Source organism: Stigmatopora nigra, chromosome 20 (genome assembly GCF_051989575.1).
Source record: "Stigmatopora nigra isolate UIUO_SnigA chromosome 20, RoL_Snig_1.1, whole genome shotgun sequence".
Classification (NCBI taxonomy): domain Eukaryota; kingdom Metazoa; phylum Chordata; class Actinopteri; order Syngnathiformes; family Syngnathidae; genus Stigmatopora; species Stigmatopora nigra.
The window spans coordinates 6,059,941-6,071,984 of NC_135527.1; the positions used below are offsets into that span (position 1 = coordinate 6,059,941).

The window sequence follows — 12,044 nt, forward strand, 5'->3', positions numbered from 1 at the left end:
AATCGGACGCAATATCGCTCTTTATCAGATTGTACTTTTTAAAATATAAATTTATGTCAAACTTAATACTGACACGCCCTTACACCGCCATTTTGGCTCAAGTAAAACCAACCACATTGACCAATTCATGTACAAATGTGATTGCACTTTAGTTTAGATATTGAATATGTTGTTATAATCCTTTTTTTCAGATATAATGTCATTGTTTTCTGTAGAAAAATTTAATTTTCTGTTCAAAAAGTCTATTTTCAAACTTAAGTCTTGAAAATGTCGTCTTATATTCAGGCCAATGCCGTATAATGTATTAAAGTAGTTGCAGCAGATCCAGTAATTATAGTGGAATGAAAACCAGGGAAATGAGGAGGTACTGCTGACATGTATTTCGGAGTCCTTATCTCCCCCCTCTGTTTCTGTTTTGAGAACCACTTCCTTCCAGCCAAATCCGAAATGTCAAGACCCACGCACAAACGCGTCATCACATACAATTATCTTCCTTCCCCGGGGATTGGAATAATTGGCTACGAGCTGAACTGGCAGTAAATAAGCAAGAGTTTAGCAAAAAAAAAGTACCTTTTTCCAAACCCACCAAAACAAATTAATAATAATAATAACTCACAAAACCAGCACAGTGCTCGCAGAAGGTGGGCTTGACATAAGTAGCCTCGGTGAAGGTGTGTATGAACCCCATCTTGCAGTTGAGAAGCGAACTAGCCTTCATGAAGTAGTCAATCATCTCCTCACGGCTGATTTGTCCATCCCTGTAAAGGTACACGCCCACATTTGACTACCAGTGACTTCCCCAGTAACAAATAGATGGAAGTCTTACTGGTTCTTGTCCAGTTCGCCGAATTTGCTAAGGTAGGGGAAGTTGTTCCTGATGGCTTCGAACTCATCTCTAGATATGTGACCATCACCGTCAGAGTCAAAGTTCTTGAAGACGGACTATGGCAGGGGTTGGGAGAGTCGGTTAACTGAGTGGAGGAGTGTTGGGAACTGTGGTTTTTGGATTACCTCCACCATCTTCTCGATGTGGGTCTTGATGACCGCAGGGTCGGCGTTGGGTTTCACCGAAACGGCCCACTCACCGATGACGGTGGATTTGGGGTCTGGAGCTGGAGCGACGTTAGCGTTCTGGTGCAAGATAAAGATTTGTGTTAGGGGTGCGTGAGGGGATTATAAAGATATGCTTTGCCTGGATAACAATCATACTTTCTAAACTAGATGAACAATTTTATTATTAGGAATTTCTTGGTTGTTTTCCCTTTGATTATCAGGTATTTTTGGGTTGTTCCGGTTATGTTTTTGGTACTCGGGCGTTTGGTCGCCGGACGTTTGGTCACCCGGATGTTTGGTTGTCGGACGTTTGACAACATGAGAGTTTACTGTTGAAATCAGCTCTCAAAATTATATTCTTGAGAGAGTTTATAGGTTTTTTTTGAATATTTAAATGTCTACTGTTGAAACTAGCTCTCAAAATTATATTCACCGGGGCGACCAAACGTCCGGCAACCAAACGTCCGGTCACGATTTTTTTTAGGCCATCTCTGGGTGCTATCCCTTTGATTTTCAGCCATTTTTGGGTTGCTTACCCTTTGATTTTCAGCCATTTTTGGGTTGCTTACCCTTTGATTTTCAGCCATTTTTGGGTTGCTTACCCTTTGATTTTTCAGCCATTTTTGGGTTGCTTTCCCTTTGATTTTCACCCATTTTTGGGTTGCTTACCCTTTGATTTTCACCCGTTTTTGGGTTGCTTACCCTTTGATTTTTCAGCCATTTTTGGGTTGCTTACCCTTTGATTTTTCAGCCATTTTTGGGTTGCTTACCCTTTGATTTTTCAGCCATTTTTGGGTTGCTTACCCTTTGATTTTTCAGCCATTTTTGGGTTGCTTACCCTTTGATTTTCAGCCATTTTTGGGTTGCTTACCCTTTGATTTTAAGCCATTTTTGGGTTGCTTACCCTTGGATTTTTCAGCCATTTTTGGGTTGCTTACCCTTGGATTTTTCAGCCATTTTTGGGTTGCTTACCCTTTGATTTTCAGCCATTTTTGGGTTGCTTACCCTTGGATTTTCAGCCATTTTTGGGTTGCTTACCCTTGGATTTTTCAGCCATTTTTGGGTTGCTTACCCTTGGATTTTTCAGCCATTTTTTGGGTTGTTCCGGCTATGTCTTATGGACCATTTTTTTGGTTGTTCCAGCTATGTTTTATGGACCATTTTTTGGTTGTTCCGGCTATGTTTTCTGGGCCATCTCTGGGTGCTATCCCTATGATTTTGAGACATTTTTAGGTTGCTTACCCTTTGATTTTCAGCCATTTTTGGGTTGCTTACCACTTGATTTTCAGCCTTTTCCAGTCAAACTAAATTGGACATCAAATTCCCTGAGTGGCAGCCACTGAAGTAACGAAAATTTTAATTTTAATAGAGAATTTGCTAGCAACCTCGTCTTTTTTTATAGCAGTGACACCAATTTGAAATGATCACCAACACATCGCGATATATCCCAATTTCGAAACATAGCCACACCCCTAACGACACGCCGAACTGCTATTACCGCCGACTTGCGAGGTTCCCTCTGCAAAGACATCTGGTAAATCTCCTCCTCAGTATGGTATTGGTCCAAAGATACCTGTGCACAACATGAAGTGGCCCAATTCTGCTTATTAGAACCCAATTAAGACAAATGGCGGCCATTTTATTGCCTGTATCCTGTATCACCAGCACCCACTGTCAACAGGTTTAGCAGGTCAGTGTTGGCGTCCACGTTGGGTGGGGTGTTCTGGATTAACGCCAACTCCTGCAAGATGGCGTAGAGTTGTTGGGTTTTCACCAGGTTGACCCGCGTTTTCTCCTTGTCGCTCCAGTCTTGAAGCGCCACGTGTACGGCGATTAAATCCTTCAGGTGTACGCCAAGGATGGGGAATCGGAAACCGGAGCTTTCCGAGAAACGCTTCCGGTATTGGCTGTAGTTCCCACACGAGGTCACCAGCTCGACCAAACCGTCGAAAACCTGAACGGTCCGTAGGGATTTTTGGAAGGCGGTTCTTTTAGGGGCGGCAAACGGGGTTTATATACCTTCTTACTCTCGGCGCTGATGTGCGCTTGGGTGTCTTTGAGGCGGGAGATGGAGCTGTTGCTGAGGCCGCCAACCACCGCCATGAGGGTGTTGAAGTTCTGTAGTTGTAGCAGTTTCTGTTGAGGAAGTCGAAAGGAAACAATGTGAAAAAAGGGTTATCAGGGAGCGAGTCGGGTTGTGCTTGAACTGAGCCCCATCAAAGTAGCGACATGTTGCCAATGGCTCGCCGCGGGGGACCCACCATGCCCTTCACCTCCCTGCAAAAATCGATGGGGCCGCAGCTGAGTAGCCCAGAGGGGGATCAACTCATTCAGGTCATTGGATTCACCCTCATACCGCCCACAAAATAACGTGTACCGTATTTTCATGACTATAAGGCACACTGAAAAGTCTTAAATTTTCTCCAAAATAGACAGTGCGCCTTATAATCCAGTGAGCCTTACATTTACTTTTTTAAACTCTGGAAAATGAGGGGGTCGTCTTATATTCGGGTCAATTCACTTACAAATGTGATTCCACTTTAGTTTACATATTGAATGTTGTTATAATTTTTTTTAGATATACTGTCATTATTTTCTGTATAAAAATTGAATTTGGAGTTCAAAAAGTCTTTTTTGAAACTCGATTCTTGAAAATAAGAGGGTTGTCTTATATTCGGGTCAATTCATTTAAAAATGTGATTGCACTTTAGTTTACATATTGGATATGTTGTTATAATCATTTTTTTTAGATATACTCATTATTTTCTGTATAAAAATTGAATTTGGTGTTCAAAAAGTCTAGTTTCCAACTTGAAAATAAGGTAGTCGTCTTATATTCGGGCCAATATGTTAAGCTGCATTTTTGGGAGAATTTTGAATTTGATTAAGTTAAAATAACAATACTAAGATGAAGAACAAGTGGCTGAATAGATATCCCTTGACGTAATAGTTGTTATGGAATTTAATGTCTGATGAAGGAAATGAACACAACAGCTGAAGCGTTATTAATTCCCGTAAATTTTCAGAAAATGCTTCTGTACTGAAAGGATAAGAAAATATGAAGGAAACTATATAAAACAATAAATTAGCCGCTAATATGGGAATGTTAAAGACAGATAAGCAGACGACTTGACAGGAGATGATTTAAAAACAAACCTGCGCCACTCTGATAAAGTGCGAGATGACCGAAGCTCTTTGGGGTGCCGTGGGCTTACTGAGCACCATGAGTTGAATCCACTGGGAGACGCTGTTAAAAAGTGTGATGAAGCGTTCCAACACGGGGTTGTCCACCGTGCAACCATGCATCACGAAACTGTGGTAATCCTGAAACTGAAAAATAACAATTACAGACGCTCCCTTACTTACAAAGATTCAACTTACAAAGAAACGGTACATACGAACATGTCTGCAAATTGCGTTTATGTCGAAAAATGTTCGTAAGTTGTGCAAGGAAGAGGCAAGCAAGCCATTTCATTTGAAACCAAAGTGGCAATAATAAACAAGCTTGATGCAGGTGAGGAAGCGGTGAGCATTGCACGGGAATACAACTTGAATCATTCCACCGTCAGTACCATTTATAAACAGAAAGATGGAGCAGTAGGACCCAAATATTAAACGTTGCACAAAGGTTGCTAATCAATTAAATGATGCCATACAGTGCTACCATATCACTTATGATGAAGAAAACGAAGAAAACTGTGCAATCGTCATTAGATAGCTTCTTTCAGCCAGTTTCTAGTAAATCTCTCTCTCCATCTATCGAATGTACTATGAAGACCCAAATAATCGTATGCCTCCGATTATTTTTTCAACTCAAATTTTCGCATGCCTACGATTCTTATTCGGGTGCCTACGATTATTAATTTTTGCCTTAATTAAGTCCGTGCAGCAGCAACATTGTTCTATGTCATTAACTTTCTAGGTGTAAAGCACACGTGCTGTTTTTACTAACGTACTAGTACTAGTAAGAACGTGCAATTGCCACTGGTAGAGTTGCAATATACAATGTATTGGTAGGCCTAATATATCCGATTATTTGCAACTGTAACACAACTTTGCAACACGATTATCCGTCACTAATTATCTCGTGCCTACTAATATTCATTATTTTTGGAATTTTCCACTCCCTACTATTATTCCAGTGCTTACTATTATTTGGGTCTTCATAGTATGTAAACAGTACTGTATGTATACTCTATTTTATTCAATGTTTTTTTTTTCTCTCAGTACAAACCAATACAAGCCTTAAACATACAAATGCACTTAAATAAACCTTCAATATACTTATATAGGCCTTAAACATCAATTATAATACAAAATATAGCACTAAATCAACTTCGTAATGTTTACCAGATCAGCACATCCCATCGATCTTTAAAATATCAGCCTTGATACCTGCGTAATGTGTATCTCATGCTATTATTGCACCCAGAATCTTGGTTAAAAACTAGACCGCTATAGACACACTTCCTGGTTGTACTGCTCACTTGACTTCCTTTTTTAATTTGTCTATGTACAGGCAAGGACCTTCTGATTCATACGGAATCTCAGATAAATATATATATTAAGATTTTCCCTTCTAAGTAACACATTCGTACTTCCTATTAAAACCAATGAATATGGAGTTGAAAATTGTGAATCTGGAGGCGGCTTATACTCGAGAAATTGTCAAATTTAACGATTTTAAGCCAATTTTAAGGCTTATACGTCGATGCGGCTAATATACGAGAAAATACGGTATATGTTTTCATTAACATGACAATAAATATGTTCATTAATACTAACCAAAATCTTGCAGAAAGATTTGTACTCCAAGTAGGTCAAATGCTCGGCCAGTTCGCAAGAGTCCAGGTGGTCGAAAAGTAGGGACATTTTCCTCTTTTTGGAGACTGACGCCACCTGCTGGGCCACCTGACGCTTCCATTCGTAAGACGGTCTGAAATAAGATGGACAAAAGGATGATTTATTGCTAACGCAGTGATGGATGGAGAACTTTTTAAGGCCTACACGCTCTCGATGTCAATAAGCTTGCTTTGGCATTCGTTGCCTTCTGTGCTTAGAAGATCTTTAAAGTCCTTTATCTGCTCGGCCAATGCTGGGTTCAGATTAAACTCGGCTGGGAACTCGGAGATCCAGTACCTGTGGAGTGGAAAATGTGACTTAATATCCAAGAATCGAGTGAGAGGGAGATTGTTTCTTACTTTACAAGATGGCAAATTCTACTTCGACGTTCTGCTGTGCAGATTTCCTCTTGCGATCTGGCAATTAGAGTCTAAGGAAAAACATTCGGAACCTTGACCCTGTTGGATTTTTCAGTTTTTATATGGAATGGAATTAGAACGCTTAAGAGATTTTCTGTTATTTAAAATCGAATTGGTTTTATAGACGCTCCCTTACTTACGAACATTTAACTTGCGAACAAACGGTACATACGAACATGTCTGCAAATTGCGTTTCTGTCGAAAAATGTTCATAAGTTTGATTTTGTAGTCCGAGTTGTGCTTCTTTCTGACGCTAATACTGACAACTGGCGCTGTGAGAAAGTGGTGAGCATTGCACGGTAATACAACTTGAATCGTTCCATTTTCTTGTAAATATCTCTCTGTTTAATGTATGTATACAGTACTGTTAGTATTCTCTCCATTCTATTAAATGTTTTTTTTCAGTACAAACCAATGCTGGTTACTTATACAAGCCTTAAACATACAAATGTACTTATATAAACCTTCAATGTACTTATGTAGGCCTTAAACATAATTTATAATACAAAATATAGCACTGAATCAACTTCAATTTGAACAATTTCAACTTATGAACACTTTTTTAAATGCTGATTTAAGGATACTTTTGCATCAGCTTGGCGGCCATGTCTGTTGATGGGATGTACCAAGGGTGCATCATTAGGAACATTCGCACCAGAGATGGGTCGGCCAATGTCCCTTTTTCATCTAGGTGTAAAAACAATGCAGAAAATGACATAAATACTCAGTCTGGACATAAAATTCTTGAAAAATATTCAGAAAAAATACTGCTCAGTTATAGGCTAATATGAAAAATTCTTGATTTACTCCTTTTACAGATTATGTATCATATTTTATGTTTTCCCCCAAAAAATCATTTAAAAAAACCTAAATATTTAAATACCCTGCTAACGAATTTGAACACAGGTGAGACACAGGAGACTCCGCCCACTGCCAAACACCTGGGTTCTCTAAAACAAATTAAAAATACTAACCAATGCATTCTAAGCCTTTTATTAAGTATATTTAAAATAATATTTTTCAGCTTTTTTTTCAAGAGTTTAAATTCCATGTTTATGTCCCGTATTTCTGGACTATAAGTCGCACCTGAGTGTAAATCGCACCAGAGCAATCAATAGGAAAAAAACAATATATAAATTGTATTGAATACTAAGTCGCATTTTTTTGGGAATATAAAAAAACAATCAATTAAAAAAGGGTGACTTATAGACTTATTGAAATATTCGACCAAAAATGTCTGCATTACTCAATGATTGACGACAGAAAATGACAAACCAAAGGCTCGAATGGACGCCTCCACCAAGTCGTCCACGGTGGTCGACTGCTCAGACGTGAGGGTCTCCATTTTCAAGATGTTTCCTTCCTCACTTTTGTCGCACTATATTAAATAAACAAAAAATGTTAAATAGCTTCTGCTGTATGATTATGTTAAAATTTCGTACTGTGACTCGTCAAGACAAGTTGGCAGCCACCAGTGCTGATGACAGGAAGCCACAGTCTTTTATCTTATGTTTGCAATGCAACTATAATTTCTCAAATTTTGGGTAGACTTGTACAGAAGGGAATTGTGGGAACTTGTAATGTATCCACATTTTTAAGCCATTACACGTATTATATTTTCCGCACTACAAGGCGCACCGAATAGTAAAAATAAGAGACAAAGTAGTAGTAGTGGTAGTAGTGGGGGTAGAGGTGGTAGTAGTGGGAGTGGTGGCGGTCTTGGTAGTGGTGGGAGTGGTGGTAGTTTTGGTAGTAGTAGTAGTGGTGGTGGTAGTGGTGGTGGTAGTGGTGGTCGTAGTGGTGGGAGTGGTGGCGGTCTTGGTAGTGGTGGGAGTGGTGGTAGTTTTGGTAGTGGTGGTGGTAGTGGTGGTAGTAGTGGTGGTAGTGGTGGTAGTAGTGGTGGTAGTGGTGGTAGTAGTCGTACTAATAGTGGTAGTAGTTTTGGTATTAGTTGAAGTAGTGGTAATAGTTTTGGTAATAGTAGTAGTGGTAATAGTTTTGGTAATAGTAGTAGTGGTAATAGTTTTGGTAATAGTAGTAGTGGTAGTTTTGGTGGTGGTAGTAGTAGTTGTAGTAGTTTTGGTAGTAGTTGAAGTAGTGGTAATAGTTTTGGTAATAGTAGTAGTAGTAGTTTTGGTAGTAGTTGAAGTAGTGGTAATAGTTTTGGTAATAGTAGTAGTAGTAGTTTTTGTAGTAGTTTTGGTAGTAGTAGTAGAAGTTTTGGTAGTAGAAGTAGTAGTGGTTGTAGTAGTAGTGTTTGTAGTAGTAGTTTTGCTAGTAGTGGTAGTAGTAGTAGTAGTAGTAGTAGTAGTAGTAGTAGTAGTAGTGTTTGTAGTAATAGTTTTGCTAATAGTAGTAGTAGTAGTAGTGTTTGTAGTAATAGTTTTGCTAATAGTAGTAGTAGTAGTAAGAGTAGTAGTAGTAGTAGTAGTTTTTCTGGTAGAAGTAGTAGTAGTTGTCATAGTAGTTTTGCCAGTAGATGCAGTAGTAGTTGTAGTAGTAGTTTTACCAGTAGATACAGTAGTAGTTGTAGTAGTAGTTTTGCTAGTAGAAGTAGTAGTAGTTTTGCCAGTAGATGCAGTAGTAGTTGTAGTGGTAGTTTTGGTAGTAGTAGTAGTTTTAGTAGTACTAATAGTAGTAGTATAAAAGAGCACTAAAAAATTTCCTTCTTTAAGGGTGGAAAATATGGAAAATTAATATCCAGCTTATAGTTTGGTAACAAATGTAACACTTGTTTGATTTTAGGGGGGCAGGATTTACAGAATTTATTCATATTTTTCATTTCGTTCTGGTTAAAATACTTTAATTAAAAATAATTTAAATTTGATTGAAGAAAATGTAAACACTATTTTTTGTTAGATGAATGCATGAGGCAAATATCTCATAATACAAGTTGGGTTCTTATGGATAATACTCCCATGCAGGTTATATACAATGCAAATTGTCTAGAAATTGTTTTTCTCGTTTACAAGACAACACGATTAGGTGTGAGTCTGTTTTTTGCTGTTGTTTGTGTGTCGGCCATTTTGCCATGTCTGCTGTAGAGCAGTGGGCGGACACTCGATTACAAGCTTCACCGATTCCCTCTATCTCGCGCTCATAAACGCGTGCAGGCTGGCAAATTGTTGAAAGCAGCTCATTTTCATCGTTCTATGCTAATATGCGCCGCGGGGCTAATTAATGGATTTGAAGATAATTGCCAAACCTGGTGACAGGCCTATGAAATATTCAACTTGGCAATGTTTATTTCGATTTCTGCTTTCTGCAGCTGTGTTGCATATTACAAAACAAAATACCGTATCTTTTTCGCATTTTTGGGAAATAACACAACTCCTCAACCTTACTACTATTACATCTATATCCAGTGGCAATCCCCTACTACTGCTACTGCTACTACTAATACTACTACTACTACTACTACTACTACTACTACTACTACTACTACTACTACTACTACTACTACTACTACTACTACTACTACTACTACTACTACTACTACTACTACTACTACTACTAATACTACTACTACTACTACTACTACGACTACTACTACTACTACTACTACTACTGCTACTGCTACTGCTACTGCTACTGCTACTGATACTGATACTGATACTGCTACTGCTACTGCTACTGCTACTGCTACTGCTACTGCTACTGCTACTACTACTACTACTACTACTACTACTACTACTACTACTACTACTACTACTACTGCTACAGCTACTGCTACTACTACTAGTCTGAATACTACTGCTACTACTACTAGTCTCAATACTACTGCTACTACTACTAGTCTCAATACTACTGCTACTACTACTAGTCTCAATACTACTGCTACTACTACTAGCACTATTATCAATACTACTGCTACTACTACTAGCACTATTATCAATACTACTGCTACTACTACTAGCACTATTATCAATACTACTGCTACTACTACTAGTCTCAATAGTACTGCCACTACTACTAGTCTCAATACTACTGCCACTACTACTAGTCTCAATACTACTGCCACTACTACTCGTCTCAATACTACTGCCACTACTACTCGTCTCAATACTACTGCCACTACTCCTAGTCTCAATACTACTGCCACTACTCCTAGTCTCAATACTACTGCCACTACTCCTAGTCTCAATACTACTGCCACTACTCCTAGTCTCAATACTACCGCCACTACTATTACCACCACCACTACTACCACCACCACTACTACCAGCACTACTACCACCACTACCACTACCACCCCTACCAACACTCCCACTACTACCACCACTACCACTACTAAAGCTCCATCTAGTAGATGTATAACACAATCCCCGACTACTACTACTACTACTCCTACCACTACCACCACTATAGTGCGGAATATATGGTTCTATGACTTAAAACTTCTTATCAGGTATTTGAGATATTTCCCACAGCGGGGGAGATTTTCTGGCACGCGTGGTTGCCTGGCGATGGCAAAGTCAAGCCCTTCGATCTGCCAGATTATAAAAAACAGCGGGATAAGGAGCTTGACGGGTCACTATTGGCTGTGCGGCATTTGACACGAGGCTGCCGCTGGGAGGGAAATGTCACCGACTAAAAACACTTTTGGGTCTGTTTTGGATTCTCTTCCCTCCAAAAGACGCCATTTTTGGCGCTCAACATCCCGAGTGGAGTTGAGTGTGACCATGAATCATTGGTGGCATGTTTTTAGCCCTGCTTTTGTTTCCTACTTCCTGCTTTAGTTCAGTTACAGGCCAGATGTGAACGTTTGCCTCATCACACACAGGAAAAGGTGTGTTAATGTTGACAAGTTTAGACCGCATGCAATCTAAAGCGTTCTCACTTCCTATTTCACAAAATAATGGAATTGGCAATCGCATATCGGTTGTTGTTTTGGACTATTTTCTGATTTTTTTTTTAAGGGGAAAAAAGTTTGGGTTAGTTTCCCAACATTGCTCAAGTCATAAAAATCACATCCTGTGTGTCAAAATTCCACTTTAAGAGAGGAAATGTCCAATTTTTTGAGTCATTTTTAGTGATCTCTTGAACATTCTGATCTTGGACAATGAGAACATTGTTGTTTTTATTCTGTTGATGATAAGGAAGGTCATAAGGTTAAGTCACAGGTCACATAAGGTCAGTGTTGAGCTGTTTTTCTACTCATCAAATATTATTTATAACATATTCAATTGTTAAATGGACAATAACTGAGGGAAAAGAATGACCGTACTTTTTCGTGTATAGAAAATCTGATTTTTGGTGTTAAATCCATAGTAGTAGTAGTAATAGTAGTCGTATTGGTAGTAGTAGTGGTAGTAGTTTTGGTGGTAGTAGAAGTTTTGGTAGTAGTTTTGGTGGTAGTAGAAGTTTTGGTAGTAGTTTTGGTGGTAGTAGAAGTTTTGGTAGTAGTTTTGGTGGTAGTAGTTGGAGTTTTGGTAGTAGCAGTAGTAGTAGTTGTAATAGTAGTAGTAATAGTAGTAGTAATAGTAGTAGTAATAGTAGTAGTAATAGTAGTAGTAATAGTAGTAGTAACAGTAGTAGTAACAGTAGTAGTAGTAGTAATAGTAGTAGTATTGGTATTAGTAGTGGTAGTGGTTTTGGTAGTAATAGAAGTTTTTGTAGTAGTTTTGGTGGTAGTAGTTGGAGTTTTGGTAGTAGAAGTAGTAGTAGTAGTTTTGGTAGTAGTAGTAGAAGTTTTGGTAGTAGAGGTAGTAGTGGTTGTAGTTGTAGTTT

At 38.8% G+C, this 12,044-nt stretch overlaps 1 protein-coding gene across 2 annotated transcripts in view; it reads right to left on the reverse strand.

Moving 5' to 3' along the window:
- Positions 1-12,044, reverse strand: part of LOC144213858 (RAS guanyl-releasing protein 2-like) — a 28,689-nt gene that overhangs the window by 15,788 nt on the left and 857 nt on the right. For both annotated transcript variants that reach the window (XM_077742546.1, XM_077742545.1), the window contains exons 2-13: positions 7,590-7,692; positions 6,899-7,001; positions 6,255-6,311; positions 6,061-6,192; positions 5,839-5,989; positions 4,210-4,383; positions 3,073-3,189; positions 2,726-3,007; positions 2,552-2,626; positions 1,012-1,131; positions 827-942; positions 617-758 (exon numbers count right to left, since the gene is read on the reverse strand). In XM_077742546.1, the coding sequence (XP_077598672.1) occupies positions 617-758; positions 827-942; positions 1,012-1,131; positions 2,552-2,626; positions 2,726-3,007; positions 3,073-3,189; positions 4,210-4,383; positions 5,839-5,989; positions 6,061-6,192; positions 6,255-6,311; positions 6,899-7,001; positions 7,590-7,659 (1,539 nt within the window). In that variant the 5' untranslated portion in view covers positions 7,660-7,692. The remainder of the gene's footprint in view (positions 1-616; positions 759-826; positions 943-1,011; positions 1,132-2,551; positions 2,627-2,725; positions 3,008-3,072; positions 3,190-4,209; positions 4,384-5,838; positions 5,990-6,060; positions 6,193-6,254; positions 6,312-6,898; positions 7,002-7,589; positions 7,693-12,044) is intronic.